Genomic DNA, 23,463 nt, shown 5'->3' with positions numbered 1-23,463 from the left:
CCTTGACATGATTTTGAAAGAGTTCAAAATAGATCAGCAAAGAAGGAGTTCTTGGCTGTGTTACAAGGTGTGAGTATTGAGTAAGACTCAAGACCTGACCACAGCAGAAGAGAGAGAAAGGACGAAGGTCGTCCCCTATGCTTTAGACGTAGGCTCTACAGTATGCTATGCTGTGTACTGCACATGAAGTGTGCCTTGCCATGAGTTGGTCAAGGGGTACAATAGTGATCCGGGAATGGATCACATGACAGCGGTCGAACTTATCCTTAGTACCTAGTGGACTAAGGAATTTTCTCAATTATGGAGGTGAAAAGGAGTTCGTTGTAAAGGGTTACGTCGATGCGAACTTTGACACTAATCCGGATGACTCTGAGTAGTAAACCGGATTCGTATAGTAGAGCAATTACTTGAAATGGCTCCAAGTAGCGCGTGGTAGCATCCACAAAGATGACATAGATATTCGTAAAGCACACACGAATCTGAAAGGTTCAGACCCGCTGACTAATAACCTCTCTCACAAGCATAACATGATCAAACCAGAACTCATTGAGTGTTAATCACATAGAGACGTGAGCTAGATTGTTGACTCTAGTAAACTCTTGGGTGTTGGTCACATGATGATGTGACCTGTCAGTGTTAATCACATGGTGATGTGAACTAGATTATTGACTCTAGTGCAAGTGGGAGACTGTTGGAAATATGCCCTAGAGGCAATAATAAATAGGTTATTATTATATTTCCTTGTTCATGATAATCGTTTATTATCCATGCTAGAATTGTATTGATAGGAAACTCAGATACATGTGTGGATACATAGACAACACCATGTCCCTAGTAAGCCTCTAGTTGACTAGCTCGTTGATCAATAGATGGTTACGGTTTCCTGACCATGGACATTGGATGTCGTTGATAACGGGATCACATCATTAGGAGAATGATGTGATGGACCAGACCCAATCCTAAGCCTAGCACAAGATCGTGTAGTTCGTTTGCTCAGAGCTTTTCTAATGTCAAGTATCACTTCCTTAGACCATGAGATTGTGCAACTCCCGGATACCGTAGGAATGCTTTGGGTGTGCCAAACGTCACAATGTAACTGGGTGGCTATAAAGGTGCACTACGGGTGTCTCCGAAAGTGTCTGTTGGGTTGGCACGAATCGAGACTGGGATTTGTCACTCCGTGTAAACGGAGAGGTATCTCTGGGCCCACTCGGTAGGACATCATCATAATGTGCACAATGTGACCAAGGAGTTGATCACGGGATGATGTGAGTTACGGAACGAGTAAAGAGACTTGCCGGTAACGAGATTGAACAAGGTATAGGGATACCGACGATCGAATCTCGGGCAAGTAACATACCGATGGACAAAGGGAATTGTATACGGGATTGATTGAATCCCCGACATCGTGGTTCATCCGATGAGATCATCGTGGAGCATGTGGGAGCCAACATGGGTATCCAGATCCCGCTGTTGGTTATTGACCGGAGAACGTCTCGGTCATGTCTGCATGGTTCCCGAACCCGTAGGGTCTACACGCTTAAGGTTCGATGACGCTAGGGTTATAGGGAAAGTATGTATGTGGTTACCGAATGTTGTTCGGAGTCCCGGATGAGATCCCGGACGTCACGAGGAGTTCCGGAATGGTCCGGAGGTAAAGATTTATATATGGGAAGTCCTGTTTTGGTCACCGGAAAAGTTTCGGGTGAAATCGGTAATGTACCGGGACCACCGGGAGGGTCCCGGGGGTCCACCAAGTGGGGCCACCAGCCCCAGAAGGCTGCGTGGTCCAAGTGTGGGAGGGGACCAGCCCCAGGTGGGCTGGTGCGCCCCCCCCCCCCACCAAGGCCCAAGGCGCATGGGAGAGTGGGAGGGGGCAAACCCTAGGTCCAGATGGGCCTTAGGGCCCATCTAGTGGGGCGCCCCCCCTCTCCTCCCTTTGGCCGCCCCCCCTTGATGGGATCTAGGGCTGGCCGCCTCCTCTTGGGGGTGGAAACCCTAAGGGGGGCGCAGCCCCCTCCCCCCCTATATATAGTTGAGGTTTGGGCTGCCCAAGACACATGAGAACGTCTCCTTTTGGCGCAGCCCTACCCCTCTTCTTCCTCCTCCTCTCCCGCGGTGCTTGGCGAAGCCCTGCGGGATTGCCACGCTCCTCCACCACCACCATGCCGTCGTGTTGCTGCTGGATGGAGTCTTCCCCAACCTCTCCCTCTCTCCTTGCTGGATCAAGGCGTGGGAGACGTCACCGGGCTGCACGTGTGTTGAACGCGGAGGCACCGTTCTTTCGGTGCTTAGATCGGAATCAACCGCGATCTGAATCGCTACGAGTACGACTCCCTCATCCGCGTTCTTGCAACGCTTCCGCATCGCGATCTACAAGGGTATGTAGATTCACTCCCCTTCCCCTCGTTGCTAGATTACTCCATAGATTGATCTTGGTGATGCGTAGAAAATTTTGAATTTCTGCTACGTTACCCAACACTCTCAACAATAATAACATAATTAGATCATATAACTATCCCTCAACATGCAACAAAGAGTCACTCCAAAGTCACTAATAGCGGAGAACAAACGAAGAGATTATTGTAGGGTACGAAACCACCTCAAAGTTATTCTTTCCGATCAATCCATTGGGTTGTTCCTATAAGTGTCACAAACAGCCCTAGAGTTCGTAGTAAAATAACACCTTAAGACACAAATCAACCAAAACCCTAATGTCACCTAGATACTCCAATGTCACCACAAGTATTCGTGGGTATGATTATACGATATGCATCACACAATCTCAGATTCATCTATTCAAACCAACACAAAGTACTTCAAAGAGTGCCCCAAAGTTTCTACCGGAGAGTCAAGAAGAAAACGTGTGCCAACCCCTATGCATAAGTTCACAAGGTCACTGAACCCGCAAGTTGATCACCAAAACATACATCAAGTAGATCACGTGAATATCCCATTGTCAGCACAGATAAGCACATGCAAGACATACATCAAGTGTTCTCAAATCCTTAAAGACTCAATCCGATAAGATAACTTCAAAGGGAAAACTCAATCCATTACAAGAAGGTAGAGGGGGAGAAACATCATAAGATCCAACTATAATAGCAAAGCTCACGATACATCAAGATCGTGCCATATCAAGAACACGAGAGAGAGAGAGAGAGAGAGAGAGAGAGAGAGATCAAACACATAGCTACTGGTACATACCCTCAGCCCCGAGGGTGAACTACTCCCTCCTCATCATGGAGAGCGCCGGGATGATGAACATGGCCACCGGTGATGGATCCCCCCTCCGGCAGGGTGCCGGAACAGGGTCCCGATTGGTTTTTGGTGGCTACAGAGGCTTGCGGCAGCGGAACTCCTGATCTAGGTTATGTTCTTGAAGTTTGGGTATATATAAGAGGTTTTGGCGTCGGGAACAAGTCAGGGGGTCCCCGAGGCGGCCACGAGGTAGGGGGGCGCGCCCAGGGGGGTAGGGCGTGCCCCCCACCCTCGTGGTTGCCTCGGGACTCTTCTGGTCCATCTTCGGTACTCTGTGGGCTTCTTCTGGTCCAAAAACAATCTCCGTGAATTTTCAGGTCAATTGGACTCTGTTTGGTATTCCTTTTCTGCAATACTCAAAAACAAGGAAAAAACAGAAACTGGCACTGGGCTCTAGGTTAATAGGTTAGTCCAAAAATCATATAAAATAGCATATAAATGCATATAAAACATTCTAGATGGATAATATAATAGCATGAATACTTCATAAATTATAGATACGTTGGAGACGTATCAGTCTATATGCTACCACTGCACGCACGGCGACACTACCATGCAATGCTTTCCAGGCAAAACTTTTGACCTTGCTAGGCACCTTGAGTTTCCATAAAATCTCCCATACTGGATTAATTGTCGATGATCCCTGCCCATCACTTCTCCTCACTCTTCCATCGAACTGATGATGCCACTCACAGTAGTACGCCGATCGGACAGTAAAGGAATAAGTTTTGGTTAGGTTCCATGCTATGAAATCATCCATCAACTGAAGTTTAGTGGGATCTTCAGTATTCTTTCTGCATCAATGGGGTACAAGTTTTGTCTGATTAAAGCTTCATCCCAAGCGTCAGAGTAAGGATCTATAAGCTCGTCAACCTTAGACAGAAGTATGTGACCTTTCGATATCATAACTTTACGTGTCGGGCTAGAAGGAATCCAACAATCGTCCCAAATATTTATGTTAGCTCCTATTCCGACTCGCCAAATATGACCTCTCAAAAATACCTGCAATCCTGACACCACACTTTGCCACGTGAAAGAAGAGCCTTTTTGTTGCCTGCCTTAAGTAAATTCCCATCTGGATAATACTTAGCTCAGAGCACCCTTGCACAAAGAGTATCTAGGTTAGTGATTAATCTCCAACATTCTTTAGCTGACATAGCCTGATAAAAAGCATGAAGATCTCTGAATCCCATGCCCCCCTCCTTTTTGGGAATACACATGCGCCACCAAGCCCACCAATGCATCTTTTTATGATCTTCTTCACCCCCACCAGAAACTAGCCATCGCATCATTGATTTCCTTACAGACATTCTTAGATATTTTCAACACTCCCATAGCAAAGACTGGCAAGGACTGAATGACTGCTTTTAGTAGAATCTCCTTACCACCCAAAGACAACCATTTCTCCTTCCATCCCCGAAGCCGAGCAATCACCCTCTCAATTAAGTAGCTGAAACTATCACTCCTATCTGCCCCAACCAAAGCAGAAAGTCCAAGATATCTGTCAGATAAAGACTCTATCATGATATTCAACTCTTGGCATATATTTGCCTTCATATCCACATCCACACAAGGACTAAAGAAAATACTACAATTTGCTGCACTCACCAATTGTCCAGAACTAGCGCAATATTGATCAAGTACTTGTATCAACGAGGTTGCATTAGTCATATCAGCTTTCATAAGGTTTAGGGAATCATCAGCAAATAAAAAGATGTGAAACTGGTGGTGCATCTCTGCACACCCTTACTCCCTCAATGCCACGAACCTCCTCTTTGTGAGCTAGTAAACTTGAAAGACCCTCTGCACATATTGAAAACAAATATGGTGAAAGGGGGTCTCCTTGCCGGAGCCCCCTAGTGGGCACAAAACTATTCGTCTCATGTTCGTTATACCTCACCCTATATCTTACTGATCCAACACATGCCATGATTAGATTCACAAAATCATCGTGAAATCCAAGCCTTCTCATCACCTTCTCCAGAAAACACCACTCTACTAGATCATAGGCCTTGTGCATGTCTAGTTTGACCGCACAATATCCTGTCTTAGCCTTCTTATAGTTTTTTATTTTATGAATACACTCGTAGGCCACCAGTATGTTGTCAGTAATTAGACGGCCTAGAACAAAAGCACTCTGAACAAGCGGGATAATATCGTAAGTACTCTTTTTAGGCGGAAGGCAATCATCTTTGATATAATTTTGTAAAACACATTACACAGACTAATGGGTCGGAACTGGGAAATTAGTTCAGGATTATCCACCTTAGGAATAAGGAAATTGAATGTATCATTCCACCCTCTGGAATCACTTTGTTATTAATCGCATTCAACACTTCCACTGTGATTTGCTCTCCTAAAAAATGCCAGCACTTATATAAAAAAATATTGCATGCAAACCATCAGTACCCGGTGCTTTTAAATCACCTATCGAGAACAACACATTTTTACCTCTTCAGATGTATACTCATGTACAAGCGCATCATCCATTATTTGAGAAACCCTCGGTTGTACCTTGTTAAGGAGTTCCGGGTCTGGATCGTCTACTTCTGTTGAGAACAGGCCGGCAAAATAATCAGAGACGAATGGATTAAGATTTAAGACTAGAAGTAGTTTCTCTCCAAATACCTCATTCATCTCGTCATTTATCTATTCTGTTTTTCTTTCGTCGCCGATCATCAACCTCACGTGAACTTTCTCTGTGGAACCACTCATTAGGATTTTTGCTGTAATGCATAATCAACTTAAATAAACGATTACACTTTCTTTAGCGAATCACATTGATTTTTCAATTTGCGACATTGGTTATGTTAACTCATACACAAGGTTGGAAAAAGCGCTAGGCGGTAGGCGGGCGGTGACCCTCTGCCTAGCGCCTAGCCTGCCTAGGCGTAGCCTAGGCGGGCCAAGGCGTTTTGTATGGTAGATGGTTAGGATGATCATTATTTAGCTAGACTTTGTACTATATTAGGTTAGAAGGATAATTTGATGATAAAAATAACATACATGACACAATGTGGAGAACTAAATATAATCTATTCAATGGAAGTAGTACGCCCATAGAAATATCAAATGTTCAAATACAGGAGAGTCAAACATCACGCAAGACCCAATTGGCATAGCATTATATATTATAAGTTCAACAGTTCACACTTCAGAATGAAGTTCTTTATTCCTAGAATCTTATTTGGAAGACTTCTCTCACAAGTCAAAAAGTGAAAATTCCACATGGACGCACACACAAACAGTTCGACACATAATGATATAAAGATATAAGATAAAAATGAAGTACTTAACAAAGGGCATCCATGCATTTGGGTCTCCTTAATTATCAATATTCATTCTCATCCTCTGAATGCATCTCCTCCTCATCATCAAACTCCTCTTCTTCAGAATCGAATTCTTCTTCTTCATAAAGTTGTCTTAGTCTCGCACTTCTACGTGGCTCGAGCAGTTCATCACCTCCCATTGTTTCTCCAATGCCACTCCCTGGCATCCCTGTACTATCCATCTCCTCCTCATCATCCCTATAGACGACTTCTGCATAATCGTCTCCGCCCTCAAAAAGAAAACCTTGAGCTTCGGTAGTTTCAGCAGATAAGAGGACATCAGTGATCTTCTTCTCCTTGATCATTTGTTTCTTGGCCATCATTCTTGAGTTGAATTGTATAAACACAAGAGAGTTTAGACGTTCTGTAGTTAGCCTATTTCTTTTCTTTGTATGAATCTGCAACAGGAAAAAAAATAACGATTAAGAACAAAGAATGTTTTGACATGCGACTGACTAATCTAAACGTGAGATTAGAGAGTCAGGAGACTAACATTTTCAAAGGTACTCCAATTCCTTTCACAGACTGAAGAACTCGAGGTCAATGAGAGGATTCTCACAGCCATCCTTTGTAGAGCCGGTGCTTCAGTTCCATAGAGCCTCCACCAAGATGCTATGAATGAGAGCAGAGAATCAAGTTAACAATGTATTGCATAAACTCTGAATAAATATTGAATAAGTTAGACTTCACAAAATCACAATGCATACCTGCATTATAATCAAAATTCTGACAACTCCTCGCAAGCTTCTTTGCAAATGATCCTTCTCTATTCTGGAATTTCTTTAATTCAAAATTGACAGCTTGATCTTGCTTGTCGTCATCACCATAATAAAAGGTCTCCACACAACTGATGAACCCTTCGGTTATTGTTCCATCATAAAAAATATTAGTATCAGCATAACTATAATATGGATTCAGCAAATATGCAGCCAAGTGCAATGGAGAGTCAAGTCGATCTTTCATCTTTTTCTCAACAATATTAATCACATCTTTGTAACGTAACTCCACATTGCCATAGACATCCTTGATCTCTTTCTTTGCCTTAACTATTTCTCCATAAACAAAGCCCATAGATGGCTTGACATCCCCATCAACCAAGCGAAGGACTTTTACCAAAGGCTCAAAGACATTGAGGCAAAGCTTCAAATCTTTCCAAAAAGCCATGCTCATCATCGTAGTTGTTGCTGCCTTTCCCTTTTTTGATTTAACTTCTCTCAGCTTGTCCCATCTACTATCAACCACCATCTTCCTCAGTTGATCCTTTTTGTCTAGAAGGCTTTCCAAAGTTAGATAAGTAGAAGCAAACCTAGTGACCCCTGGCCTTATGATCTCTTTCCCAGAAGAGAAGTGCCTCATGCAGTCCAAGGTCCTTGTGTGCCCATAGACAAAGATAGTGAATGTTGGGAATCGTAGCATAATTTTAAAATTTTCCTACGCTCACCAAGATGCATCTATGGAGTCTACTAGCAACGAAGGGAAGGGAGTGCATCTACATACTGTTATAGATCGCGAGCGGAAGCGTTCCAATGAACGTGGATGACGGAGTCGTACTCGCCGTGATCCAAATCACCGATGACCGAGTGCCGAACGGACGGCACCTCCGCGTTCAACACACGTACGGTGCAGCGACGTCTCCTCCTTTCTTGATCCAGCAAGGGGGGAGGAGAGGTTGATGGAGATCCAACAGCACGACGGTGTGGTGGTGGATGCAGCGGCTCTCCGGCAGGGCTTCACCGAGCTTTTGCGCGAGAGAGAGAGAGGTGTTGCAGGGGAGGAGGGAGGCGCCAAAGGCTGTAGTGTGCTGCCCTCCCTCCCCCCCCCCTTTATATAGGCCCCCAAGGGGGGTGCGCAGCCCTTGGAGATGGGATCTCCAAGGGGGGGGCGGCGGCCAAGGGGGGAAGGGGTTGCCTTGCCCCCCAAGGCAAGGGGGAACTCCCCCCCCCCCCTAGGGTTCCCAACCCTAGGCGCATGGGGGGGAGGCCCAAAGTGGCGCCCCAGCCCATTATGGGCTGGTTCCCCTCCACTTTCAGCCCACGGGGCCCTCCGGGACAGGTGGCCCCACCCGGTGGACCCCCGGGACCCTTCCGGTGGTCCCGGTACAATACCGATAACCCCCGAAACTTTCCCGGTGGCCAAAACTGGACTTCCTATATATAATTCTTCACCTCCGGACCATTCCGGAACCTCTCGTGACGTCCAGGATCTCATCTGGGACTCCGAACAACTTTCGGGTTTCCGCATACATATATCTCTACAACCCTAGCGTCACCGGACCTTAAGTGTGTAGACCCTACGGGTTCGGGAGACATGCAGACATGACCGAGACGCCTCTCCGGTCAATAACCAACAGCGGGATCTGGATACCCATGTTGGCTCCCACATGTTCCACGATGATATCATCGGGTGAACCACGGTGTCGAGGATTCAATCAATCCGTATGCAATTCCCTTTGTCAATCGGTATGTTACTTGCCCGAGATTCGATCGTCGGTATCCCAATACCTAGTTCAATCTCGTTACCGGCAAGTCTCTTTACTCGTACCGCAATGCATGATCCCGTGACTAACGCCTTAGTCACATTGAGCTCATTATGATGATGCATTACCGAGTGGGCCCAGAGATACCTCTCCGTTTACACGGAGTGACAAATCCCAGTCTCGATCCGTGCCAACCCAACAGACACTTTCGGAGATACCCGTAATGCACCTTTATAGTCACCCAGTTACGTTGTGACGTTTGGCACACCCAAAGCACTCCTACGGTATCCGGGAGTTGCACGATCTCATGGTCTAAGGAAAAGATACTTGACATTGGAAAAGCTCTAGCAAACGAAACTACACGATCTTTTATGCTATGCTTAAGTTGGGTCTTGTCCATCACATCATTCTCCTAATGATGTGATCCCGTTATCAATGACATCCTATGTCCATAGTCAGGAAACCATGACTATCTGTTGATCAACGAGCTAGTCAACTAGAGGCTTACTAGGGACAGGTTGTGGTCTATGTATTCACACATGTATTACGATTTCCGGACAATACAATTATAGCATGAATAATAGACTATTATCATGAACACAGAAATATAATAATAACCATTTATTATTGCCTCTAGGGCATATTTCCAACAGTCTCCCACTTGCACTAGAGTCAATAATCTAGTTACATTGTGATGAATCGAACACCCATTGCGTCCTGGTGTTGATCATGTTTTGCCCTAGGGAGAGGTTTAGTCAACGGATCTGCTACATTCAGGTCCGTGTGTACTTTACAAATATCTATGTCTCCATTTTGAACACTTTCACGAATGGAGTTGAAGCGACGCTTGATATGCCTGGTCTTCCTGTGAAACCTGGGCTCCTTCGCAAGGGCAATAGCTCCAGTGTTGTCACAGAAGAGAGTCATTGGGCCCGACGCATTGGGAATCACCCCTAGGTCGGTAATGAACTCCTTCATCCAGACTGCTTCCTGTGCTGCCTCCGAGGCTGCCATGTATTCCGCTTCACATGTAGATCCCGCCACGACGCTTTTCTTGCAACTGCACCAGCTTACTGCTCCTCTATTCAAAATATACACGTATCCGGTCTGTGACTTCGAGTCATCCGGATCTGTGTCGAAGCTAGCGTCGACGTAACCCTTTACGACGAGCTCTTCGTCACCTCCATAAACGAGAAACATATCCTTAGTCCTCTTCAGGTACTTCAGGATATTCTTGACCGCTGTCCAGTGTTCCTTGCCGGGATTACTTTGGTATCTTCCTACCAAACTTACGGCAAGGTTTACATCAGGTCTGGTACACAGCATGGCATACATAATAGACCCTATGGCCGAGGCATAGGGGATGACACTCATCTCTTCTATATCTTCTGCCGTGGTCGGGCATTGAGCCGTGCTCAATTGCACACCTTGCAATACAGGCAAGAACCCCTTCTTGGACTGATCCATACTGAACTTCTTCAATATCTTGTCAAGGTATGTACTCTGTGAAAGACCAATGAGGCGTCTTGATCTATCTCTATAGATCTTGATGCCTAATATGTAAGCAGCTTCTCCAAGGTCCTTCATTGAAAAACACTTATTCAAATAGGCCTTTATACTTTCCAAGAATTCTATATCATTTCCCATCAATAATATGTCATCCACATATAATATGAGAAATGCTACAGAGCTCCCACTCACTTTCTTGTAAACACAGGCTTCTCCATAAGTCTGTGTAAACCCAAACGCTTTGATCATCTCATCAAAGCGAATGTTCCAACTCCGAGATGCTTGCACCAGCCCATAGATTGAGCGCTGGAGCTTGCATACTTTGTTAGCATTCTTAGGATCGACAAAACCTTCCGGCTGCATCATATACAACTCTTCCTTAAGGAAGCCGTTAAGGAATGCCGTTTTGACGTCCATCTGCCATATCTCATAATCATAGTATGCGGCAATTGCTAACATGATTCGGACGGACTTCAGCTTCGCTACGGGTGAGAAAGTCTCATCGTAGTCAACCCCTTGAACTTGTCGATAACCCTTAGCGACAAGTCGAGCTTTGTAGATGGTCACATTACCATCTGCGTCTGTCTTCTTCTTAAAGATCCATTTGTTTTCTATGGCTCGCCGCTCATCGGGCAAGTCAGTCAAAGTCCATACTTTGTTTTCATACATGGATTCTATCTCGGATTTCATGGCTTCTAGCCATTTGTCGGAATCCGGGCCCGCCATCGCTTCTTCATAGTTCGAAGGTTCACCGTTGTCTAACAACATGATTTCCAGGACAGGGTTGCCGTACCACTCTGGTGCGGAACGTGTCCTTGTAGACCTACGAAGTTCAGTGGCAACTTGATCCGAAGCTTCATGATCATCATCATTAACTTCCTCCCCCGTCGGTGTAGGCACCACAGGAACATTTTCCCGCGCTGCGCTATTTTCCGACTCGGAAGGGGTGACTATCACCTCATCAAGTTCCACTTTCCTCCCACTCAATTCTTTCGAGAGAAACTCCTTCTCTAGAAAGGACCCGTACTTGGCAACGAAGATCTTGCCTTCGGATCTGAGGTAGAAGGTGTACCCAATAGTTTCCTTAGGGTATCCTATGAAGACGCATTTTTCCGATTTGGGTTCGAGCTTTTCAGGTTGAAGTTTCTTGACATAAGCATCGCATCCCCAAACTTTTAGAAACGACAGCTTAGGTTTCTTCCCAAACCATAATTCATACGGTGTCGTCTCAACGGATTTAGACGGTGCCCTATTTAAAGTGAATACGGCAGTCTCTAAAGCATAACCCCAAAATGAGAGCGGTAAATCGGTAAGAGACATCATAGATCGCACCATATCCAATAGAGTGCGATTACGACGTTCGGACACACCATTTCTCTGAGGTGTTCCAGGCGGCGTGAGTTGTGAAACTATTCCACATTTCCTTAAGTGTGTACCAAATTCGTGACTTAAATATTCTCCACCACGATCTGATCGTAAGAATTTTATTTTCCTGTCACGTTGATTCTCAACCTCACTCTGAAATTCCTTGAACTTTTCAAAGGTTTCAGACTTGTGTTTCATTAGGTAGACATACCCATATCTACTTAAATCATCAGTGAGAGTGAGAACATAACGATATCCTCCGCGAGCCTCAACACTCATTGGACCGCACACATCGGTATGTATGATTTCCAATAAGTTGGTTGCTCGCTCCATTGTTCCGGAGAACGGAGTCTTGGTCATCTTACCCATGAGGCATGGTTCGCACGTGTCAAATGATTCGTAATCAAGAGACTCCAAAAGTCCATCTGCATGGAGCTTCTTCATGCGCTTGACACCAATGTGACCAAGGCGGCAGTGCCACAAGTATGTGGGACTATCGTTATCAACTTTACATCTTTTGGTATTCACACTATGAACATGTGTAGCATCACGTTCGAGATTCATCAAGAATAAACCATTGACCAGCGGGGCATGACCATAAAACATATCTCTCAAATAAATAGAACAACCATTATTCTCAGATTTAAATGAGTAGCCATCTCGAATTAAACGAGATCCAGATACAATGTTCATGCTCAAAGCTGGCACTAAATAACAATTATTGAGGTTTATAACTAATCCCGTGGGTAGATGCAGAGGTAGCGTGCCGACGGCGATCACATCGACCTTGGAACCATTCCCGACGCGCATCGTCACCTCGTCTTTTGCCAGTCTCCGTTTATTCCGTAGTTCCTGATTTGAGTTACAAATATGAGCAACCGCACCGGTATCAAATACCCAGGAGCTACTACGAGTACTGGTAAGGTACACATCAATTACTTGTATATCACATATACCTTGGGTGTTGCCGGCCTTCTTCTTGTCCGCTAAATATTTGGGGCAGTTCCGCTTCCAGTGACCACTTCCCTTGCAATAAAAGCACTCAGTCTCGGGCTTGGGTCCATTCTTTGACTTCTTCCCGGTAACTGGCTTACCGGGCGCGGCAACTCCCTTGCCGTCCTTCTTGAAGTTCTTCTTACCCTTGCCCTTCTTGAACTTAGTGGTTTTATTCACCATCAACACTTGATGTTCCTTTTTGATCTCCCCTTCCGCTGATTTTAGCATTGAATATACCTCGGGAATGGTCTTTTCCATCCCCTGCATATTGTAGTTCATCACAAAGCTCTTGTAGCTTGGTGGAAGCGACTGGAGGATTCTGTCAATGACCGCGTCATCCGGGAGATTAACTCCCAGCTGAGACAAGCGGTTGTGCAACCCAGACATTCTGAGTATGTGCTCACTAACAGAACTGTTCTCCTCCATTTTACAGCTGAAGAACTTGTCGGAGACATCATATCTCTCGACCCGGGCATGAGCTTGAAAAACCAGTTTCAGCTCCTCGAACATCTCGTATGCTCCATGTTTCTCAAAACGCTTTTGGAGACCCGGTTCTAAGCTGTAAAGCATGCCGCACTGAACGAGGGAGTAATCATCAGCACGCTGCTGCCAAGCGTTCATAACGTCTTGGTTCTCAGGGATTGGTGCTTCACCTAGCGGTGCTTCTAAGACATAATCTTTCTTGGCAACTATGAGGATGAGCCTCAGGTTCCGGACCCAGTCCGTATAGTTGCTGCCATCATCTTTCAGCTTGGTTTTCTCTAGGAACGCGTTGAAATTGAGGACAACGTGGGCCATTTGATCTACAATACATAGTGTAAAGATTTTTAGACTAAGTTCATGATAATTAAGTTCATATAATCAAATTATTTAATGAACTCCCACTCAGATAGACATCCCTCTAGTTATCTAAGTGAAACATGATCCGAACTCAACTAGGCCGTGTCCGATCATCACGTGAGACGGACTAGTCAAGATCGGTGAACATCTCCATGTTGATCATATCTTCTATACGACTCATGCTCGACCTTTCGGTCCTCCGTGTTCCGAGGCCATGTCTGTACATGCTAGGCTCGTCAAGTCAACCTAAGTGTATTGCGTGTGTTCCGAGGCCATGTCTGTACATGCTAGGCTCGTCAACACCCGTTGTATGCGAACGTAAGAATCTATCACACCCGATCATCACGTGGTGCTTCGAAACGACGAACCTTCGCAACGGTGCACAGTTAGGGTGAACACTTTCTTGAAATTATTATAAGGGATCATCCTACTTGCTACCGTCGTACTAAGCAAATAAGATGCAAAAAACATGATAAACATCACATGCAATCAAATAGTGACATGATATGGCCAATATCATCATGCTCCTTTGATCTCCATCTTCGGGGCACCATGATCATCTTCGTCACCGGCATGACACCATGATCTCCATCATCATGATCTCCATCATTGTGTCTTCATGAAGTTGTCACGCCAACGATTACTTCTACTTCTATGGCTAACCGTTTAGCAACAAAGTAAAGTAAATTACATGGCGTTATTCAATGACACGCAGGTCATGCAAAATAATAAAGACAACTCCTATGGCTCCTGCCGGTTGTCATACTCATCGACATGCAAGTCGTGATTCCTATTACAAGAATATGATCAATCTCATACATCACATATATCATTCATCACATCTTCTGGCCATATCATATCACATATATCACTTGCTGCAAAAACAAGTTAGACGTCCTCTAATTGTTGTTGCAAGTTTTTACGTGGTTTGTAGGTTTCTAGCAAGAACGATTTCTTACCTACGTATGACCACAACGTGATTTGCCAATTTCTATTTACCCTTCATAAGGACCCTTTTCATCGAATCCGTTTCGACTAAAGTAGGAGAGACAGACACCCGCTAGCCACCTTATGCAACTAGTGCATGTCAGTCGGTGGAACCTGTCTCACGTAAGCGTACGTGTAAGGTCGGTCCGGGCCGCTTCATCCTACAATGCCGCCGAAACAAGAAACGACTAGTAGCGGCAAGAAGAATTGGCAACATCAACGCCCACAACTTCTTTGTGTTCTACTCGTGCATAGTAACTACGCATAGGCCTGGCTCATGATGCCACTGTTGGGAATCGTAGCATAATTTTAAAATTTTCCTACGCTCACCAAGATGCATCTATGGAGTCTACTAGCAACGAAGGGAAGGGAGTGCATCTACATACTGTTATAGATCGCGAGCGGAAGCGTTCCAATGAACGTGGATGACGGAGTCGTACTCGCCGTGATCCAAATCACCGATGACCGAGTGCCGAACGGACGGCACCTCCGCGTTCAACACACGTACGGTGCAGCGACGTCTCCTCCTTTCTTGATCCAGCAAGGGGGGAGGAGAGGTTGATGGAGATCCAACAGCACGACGGTGTGGTGGTGGATGCAGCGGCTCTCCGGCAGGGCTTCACCGAGCTTTTGCGCGAGAGAGAGAGGTGTTGCAGGGGAGGAGGGAGGCGCCAAAGGCTGTAGTGTGCTGCCCTCCCTCCCCCCCCCTTTATATAGGCCCCCAAGGGGGGTGCGCAGCCCTTGGAGATGGGATCTCCAAGGGGGGGCGGCGGCCAAGGGGGGAAGGGGTTGCCTTGCCCCCCAAGGCAAGGGGGAACTCCCCCCCTAGGGTTCCCAACCCTAGGCGCATGGGGGGGAGGCCCAAAGTGGCGCCCCAGCCCATTATGGGCTGGTTCCCCTCCACTTTCAGCCCACGGGGCCCTCCGGGACAGGTGGCCCCACCCGGTGGACCCCCGGGACCCTTCCGGTGGTCCCGGTACAATACCGATAACCCCCGAAACTTTCCCGGTGGCCAAAACTGGACTTCCTATATATAATTCTTCACCTCCGGACCATTCCGGAACCTCTCGTGACGTCCAGGATCTCATCTGGGACTCCGAACAACTTTCGGGTTTCCGCATACATATATCTCTACAACCCTAGCGTCACCGGACCTTAAGTGTGTAGACCCTACGGGTTCGGGAGACATGCAGACATGACCGAGACGCCTCTCCGGTCAATAACCAACAGCGGGATCTGGATACCCATGTTGGCTCCCACATGTTCCACGATGATATCATCGGGTGAACCACGGTGTCGAGGATTCAATCAATCCGTATGCAATTCCCTTTGTCAATCGGTATGTTACTTGCCCGAGATTCGATCGTCGGTATCCCAATACCTAGTTCAATCTCGTTACCGGCAAGTCTCTTTACTCGTACCGCAATGCATGATCCCGTGACTAACGCCTTAGTCACATTGAGCTCATTATGATGATGCATTACCGAGTGGGCCCAGAGATACCTCTCCGTTTACACGGAGTGACAAATCCCAGTCTCGATCCGTGCCAACCCAACAGACACTTTCGGAGATACCCGTAATGCACCTTTATAGTCACCCAGTTACGTTGTGACGTTTGGCACACCCAAAGCACTCCTACGGTATCCGGGAGTTGCACGATCTCATGGTCTAAGGAAAAGATACTTGACATTGGAAAAGCTCTAGCAAACGAAACTACACGATCTTTTATGCTATGCTTAAGTTGGGTCTTGTCCATCACATCATTCTCCTAATGATGTGATCCCGTTATCAATGACATCCTATGTCCATAGTCAGGAAACCATGACTATCTGTTGATCAACGAGCTAGTCAACTAGAGGCTTACTAGGGACAGGTTGTGGTCTATGTATTCACACATGTATTACGATTTCCGGACAATACAATTATAGCATGAATAATAGACTATTATCATGAACACAGAAATATAATAATAACCATTTATTATTGCCTCTAGGGCATATTTCCAACAGTGAATGCTTTTGCTTTTTCAAGTACCTTACTAAACCTTGGTAGCTCGCCAATTCCTTGCAACATCAGGTTAATGGTGTGCGTCGCACAAGAGCTCCAAAACATGTTTGGCCTCTTCTCCAACAACATCTTCTTTGCTCCCATGTTATTAGAAGCATTATCAGACACTACTTGCACCACATGTTCAGGACCTACTTCCTCAATTGCTTCATCCACTAATTGGAAGATGACTTCACTTGTGTGTGATACAGCCGACATCTCACTCGACCTTATGAAATTAGAACCATCAGCACTATTTGTGCACAAGTTCATTATGCTTCTCCTCTTCCTATCTGACCAAGCATCAGTCATAATGGAGCAGCCATTCTTCATCTTTTCAGCATCACGTTCTTGCAGCAAACTCTTCACTCTTGCATGTTCCTCACTCAACAAAGTCTCTCGAAGATCATGTTTAGACGGAGGCACAAATCCAGGGCCAAAGCTCCCAATGGCTTCACACATTAACTTGAAATCATCATTGTCACAAGCATTGAATGGTATAGCTACAAATGTAATATGAAAAAAATTAGTAACTGAAAAGTCAACCAACAGTGAAACATTACAAAGAAGTAAATAATCAATGGCGGTGTGGGTAAAAATAAATATTTAATTACCATGATTGTACACCCATCTAGCCACATACTGCTGCACTTCATGTGTTCTCTTTTTCCAAAGTTCCTTGTTTATCTTCTGTTGATGCAAGGCTTCAGCTTGAGTCAGTTTAGGATCAATAGGCCGTGTCCACTTGTCAATGGGACCTAACTTGTGGGGCTCCGCACTTCCGATACAAGCGGCTTCATCATCTCCAACGCAAGAAATGTTCACAGTTTGTCTGAGCTCTTTCTCACGGGCAGTCTTTTCCCGCCTCTTATTAGATGCCTCTTCAAGAGATTTCTTGCACCTGTCTTTAGCTTCCTGCGAGCTTTTTTTGCATTTGACCACAGCATTACCAACATGAGCCACATGCTGCTTGTGACGATAAACACCTCCAGTGCTCACATGGTTACAGAAAATACACTTCACTTTATCCTTGTTGGAAGCATCAGCTAGACTCCCATAGTCCCATCCCACATCATCTGACTTTCTCTTAAGGACATTCTCCTCCTGCAATGCCGATGTTGCATTTCTCTCAGACATCCTACAAATATTGAAATACACAGCAACCAATAGTTCAGTAATTCGCTTCGCTAATGCTAGAAAAATGGACCACATCTACCAAAGTCCAGACTACAAGTAGGCATAAATCCAGATAATAATCAAAGCAACAATTCTATATATAGACCTTAAAAAACAATTCAATATATAGCATGTTTGTACGTCTATGCGTAAGTCCACATCCTAGAAACATATAGCAGAAGATAAATCATTAACTGTTTCATTAGGTACACAATTCGGTTCCTGTAGCAAATGGAGGAATCAAAGAAATATAAATTATAATATCATAATATATGCAGAGCAATATAAAATAGATAGCAAGCTGCATACCAGGAGATTCCAAGAAAAAACTATTGTGAAGTAAATAGATAATAATTTTTTTTTCATTTTTTGTGGGGGAAACAGAACAACTTTTTTTTCTGCATTACAAAGTTATAAATCTGCTGATTCAAAACTTATTTAGTCTTGCAAGTTGCAATGCTCGATACAGATCTGGAAGCAATTTCATTTTTATACCAACTGAACAATCCCTCTGGTTAAACGACAGCACACTCATATACTAATTTGAACTACCATGTTTAATAACCTGATGTCTCTACATTCAAGAATAATAACAGCCACATCCACACGCATATGACCCTGCTTTTAGACTAGTACTAGTATGAGTTAGTGTCAGTGTCACATCTTGGCTCATGCAACAAAATCTGATCCTACTTCTACACTAGTACTAGTACCGCCCAGTATCACCTCTTGGCATCATGCCATATATAACTTAGTAACTGAGAAAATCATAGAGCTAGCTTCAGTAACATCAAAGTGCCCGGGATAATTACCTTCAGAACAGTCGATGCTCCCTTGGTTCCTCCGCTACAATTACCTTCAGACCAGTCATTACAACTGCATCACGGAGTTATAATTATTTTCAGTCATGTTTTATCTAGGAAGTGTTCAGTACAGAAAAATTCTCTTTGGGTATATATATTTCTGATGTTTCAGATACCTAGCTTCTGTCTAATTTCTCTCGGTCGATCACAGGAAGGAAACGAACACAAGAGATTTTGGTGCTTCCTGCAACTAACTGCAACGTTTTGTTCTAGCGAAAACAAAAGCTACCAGCTGCTTATTATGACGAAACTGAAGAAAAGTAAACATCTAGCTAACTGAATATTTTGTAGCAGGATTACAGTAGCCAACGATTTCCTCTTGATTTTTGTGAAGGAAACAGAGCATAGCAAAACTGCAGCTCAAGGGATTACAAGCGAAGGACAGATCTAGCAGCATCCAACATGCAATCCAGATAAACCAATACTGTTTATAAATTTAAAAGACCATTTGTGGATGTAAAAAGATCATACAGAAATTACAGATCGAGTGATTACATGATAGAGATGAGCAACAATCAACTAGCAATCCACCGGTGATGCAGAGGCAACACACAGGCATAGTGAAAGACACGAGAGGAGAAGGGATGGTTGAAATCGCATTGGCAACTCACCTACAGTAGGGGAGAAGACCGAACCTCAGGCTGTGGTCGAACGGAGAAACAGCGAGGAGGAAGAAGTCATGGAGGTGAATCACTTCGTCCCGGCGGTCGGCGGACGAGCGCCAACAGAATAGATCGAGCCGCCGCCACCCCTTTTGTGTTTATATATACAAATCCTAACCTAATCTCCCCATTCCTCCCGCCGGCAAACTGCCCGCAATCATCTCGCAATCTTCTCGTGATTCTCTCGCCACCTTCTCGCATGCTAGCACCCTCCCGTTGCATCTCCGGTCCGCCTTGCTCCGCCTAGCGCCGCCCCCTCACCGCTTTTCTCCGCTTCCTAGTGCCTAGGTGCACGCCTTGCTCCGCCAAAGCGATGGGCTATCGCCGAGCGCTTCAGCGCGCTGAGGCGTACGCCTAATAACGCTTTTTCCAACCTTGCTCATACACAATGGTTGACTTTGGTTTGAAGCGGTGTGTTATTTAGACTAAACCTTTTTACCTTTTACAATCACAAATTATCCTTACCAACATATGATACTAACTAATTTTGATAGATTATCTTGCCTTGCTAATTTTATTCCAACAAGAACTATTTAATGACATAATTAAATATTAAGAAGAAAATATTATATAATTTTAATATTATTCATGAGAAATTTGATTACACTTAATTTGAAGCATCAATTAAAAGGAAGATAACATGGTTTTGTTCAAAACACTGGGATTTATTATACTTTTTTTAACCGAAAACATCAGACCAAATACTAATTTGTGCGACTTCAATGAATTACAAATATATGTTAGTATTTGTGTCTATTTTAATTTACTTAGATACCATGACAGAGATCTATAAAGTCCATCGATGTTTCTAGAATCATGCTTATTTTTTGCGTGTGCAAATAAGTAAACCAGAGAATTATTTGTATATTTTTTTGCAGGCAGTTTGTTCTAGATTATAAAAATCTATGCATGGTTTGTCCTATGACTGTTATATTGCTTGTTACTAGTTATTATATCGCCAAAGGTGCCTTCCACGTTTATGGATTCACCAACTAATATGCATCACACACATACTTTGCTTTGGGTCTTAGATGAGCATAGTTCAGCTCAACCCTCATCAATTGCATTTTTTTCTTGATTTGGTACAAAGCTTACATAAAACTACTCTCCTTGTACTTGATAAATTATTATCACTTGTAGTATGTATGCATGTAATTTTGTATGTTATAGATTTTCCTTGTTTTTATCTGCACTTGCATAATAACCCCCAAAATAACAGTGACTTTCATGAGTGCGACGTTTCTACTCCCGAGCTCATCTGTACCCGCTCTGACGAAAAAAATCAAAACAAATACTAAAATTTCAAAAACTCCCAAAATAATTTTGTGTGGTAGATAAGTTTATGCGTGAGGTGTGCTCCAAGTTTCAACTCATTTGGACATCTGAGCAACTCTCAACAAAAAAGACAAATTCAGGGTCTGTAAAAAAGTTTACTGTTCACACACTATTTTGACCAGATTTTTTTTTGCTGAGAGCTGCTTAGATGTTCAAATAAGTTGAAATTTGGAGCGAACCTCACACATAGTATTGTCTATCACACAAAAAAATTGGAACTTTTTGAATATTTTTAGTATTTGTTTTGATTTTTTTCTGACTGGGTGCAGATGAGTCTGGGCACCAAATTGGGTTTTCGTGACTTTCATGCCTTACCATAACTCACTCAGAACAAACCCAACTCATCAAGATTTGTGCATTACCATTTTGCTTGGGAAAGTAGATACACAAACTTTATGTATTTGTTGGCTCTATTATGACTATCTGAAACCTTAAACACACATAAACTAGGTCCACCAACAAGAGGCTGTAGTTGACAGCCACAAAAAAGGCTCTAGTTGAGAGCGTCCTTATTGTACAACCCTAGAGCCTGCCTTTGTGTTATGTGTACCCAATTGTCATGAATAAGCTTTGGATAGAGATCATGTTGATGGATAAGATTTCGAAATAGCTCGTGGTGTTGGCCTCCCTTGTTCCTTGCGCCGTGAAATGCGATTAGAGTGTAGACTAATAAAAGTTGTTGGCAAAAGATAAATATGCCTTTCTTCAAAGAAAAGAAAGATAAATACACTATTTTGGATTGAGATCAAATTAACAGATAAGATTTCGACAGAGCTCACGATGCTGGCCTCCCTTGTTCCTTGCATTGCGAAATGTGATTAGAGTGTACACTAATAAAAGTTGTCGGCCAAGATAAATACGCCTTTCTTCGAAGAAAAGAAAAGAAATGCACTTTTGGCCTCACCCATATTTGTATTTTGCATCCAGGAAAGTGTATTTTCCCGGCATGATTGGTTGGTATTTTTGTTGCAGACCAAACGCTATAAAATCCAGCTATTGCAGTAGTGGTGGTATCCGAGCACGATACAAAAACAATGACTTAGAAGAAGATTAATCATTCAGACAATGTGGTGGCTCATCATTTGCTAAGTATAGTTTTGACAATAGGTCAGATGGTATTCTTGTTAATGATGTTCCAGTCTGTGTGGTGAATTTTGTAATGAGTGATTGTAATAACTCTATTGGTTAAGTAATTTATGAGGTGGTTTTAAAAAAATGACTTAGAAGAAGAAGAAAAGCGTTTGATGGCGGATGGAAGCATGGATGGATAGACGAGTCTTGAATGACTAATTTGTATGACTTAAATGAATTACAAATATATTTTGTTCTTTGTGTCTATTTTAGTTTACTTAAATATTCATGGTAGGCATCTATAAAGTTTGTCGATGTTTCTAGAATCATACTTGTCTATTTTGTGTGCAAATAAGTAAATTAGATAATTATCTATATACCTTTTTTGCGGGAGTACTAAAAAAGTTCTATAAAGTAAAATATGAGTGTTTTGTCCTACGAACTATTCCGTTGCTTGTTTACCGGTTATTCTATCACCAAGGATGCCTTCAATGTTTAGGGGTTCATTAATTAAGATGTATCACATACATACATTTCATTTGCTCTTACGTGAGAATTGTTCAACTCAACTCGCATAAAAAATGTGGGTTTCTCTTGGTATGGTACGTAGTTCACACAAAACTTCTAGCTTTGAACTAAATAAGACACTATCATTTATAGTGTGTATGCATGGAGTGAGTTTTATGCATCATATGTTTTCCCTTGAATTGATATGCAGTTTGCATAATAATGTGCAATCTAATCCCAAAAAACAATAGTGACTTTCACACCTCACCGTAACTGCCTCTACTCTATGTATTTGTTGGCTCCATTGTAACTATCTCAACCCTTTAACACATAAACCTAGTCCCACTAACAGGAGGCTCTAGTTTCCAGGTGTAAAAAAGGGAAAATAAAGAAGAGCCACTAGTCGACCGTCCTTATTGTACAACTCTAGAGCCCGCCTAGAAGTCTCTCTCGCAAAAAAAACTCCTCTAGGGCCCGCCTTGTGTTTGTTACCAACTCAGGTGACCCAAGGGGATAGAGATCATGTTAATGGATAAGATTAAGATAGTGCCCGCGGTGTTGGCCTTCCTTGTCCCTTTGCGCCGTGAAGCATGATTACAATGTACTCCCTCCGTTCAAAATTACTTGTCGGAGAAATTAATGTATCTGGACGTATATTAATTGTAGATGCATCTATTTTATCCATTTTGCGATTCCGCGACAAGTAATTCCGGATGGAGGGGAGTGCCACACCAGTAAAAGTTGTCAGCACCTGATAAATACGCTTTTCCTTGAAGAAAAAGGAAGATAAATGCGCGTTTTGCCTCACCGATATTTGTATTTTGTACCCAGGGAAAGTGTATTTGCCTTGCACGATCGGTTGGTGTTTCTGTCGTGGACCAAGACAAAACAAAATCCTTCATCAGTTGCCGTCTGTGTGGTAGCATCCGGCAGCACGGCACGAAAACGACGGCCCAGAAGAAAATAGAAAGCGTTTGATCCTTTTGTTGGATTGGATTGGATGGATGGATGGATAAAAGGCCCAAGGCGCGTGCGCGTGC

At 43.8% G+C, this 23,463-nt stretch overlaps 1 protein-coding gene across 1 annotated transcript; it reads right to left on the bottom strand.

Moving 5' to 3' along the window:
• Positions 1–6,592: 6,592 nt before the first annotated feature.
• Positions 6,593–19,732, bottom strand: LOC109742817 (uncharacterized). The gene is made up of 6 exons (XM_020301916.3): positions 19,629–19,732; positions 17,424–17,947; positions 16,778–17,312; positions 7,289–7,989; positions 7,150–7,202; positions 6,593–6,988 (listed from the first exon to the last, which is right to left on the bottom strand). Exons 1-6 carry the CDS (start codon positions 19,730–19,732, stop codon positions 6,593–6,595), a joined length of 2,313 nt encoding a protein of 770 aa, XP_020157505.3.
• Positions 19,733–23,463: the final 3,731 nt, after the last annotated feature.

The sequence above is a fragment of the Aegilops tauschii genome, chromosome 6 (genome assembly GCF_002575655.3).
Source record: "Aegilops tauschii subsp. strangulata cultivar AL8/78 chromosome 6, Aet v6.0, whole genome shotgun sequence".
In the NCBI taxonomy this organism is placed as follows: domain Eukaryota; kingdom Viridiplantae; phylum Streptophyta; class Magnoliopsida; order Poales; family Poaceae; genus Aegilops; species Aegilops tauschii.
The sequence above is the reverse complement of the archived record's forward strand: the minus strand, read 5'-3'. Positions and strand labels throughout refer to the sequence as shown.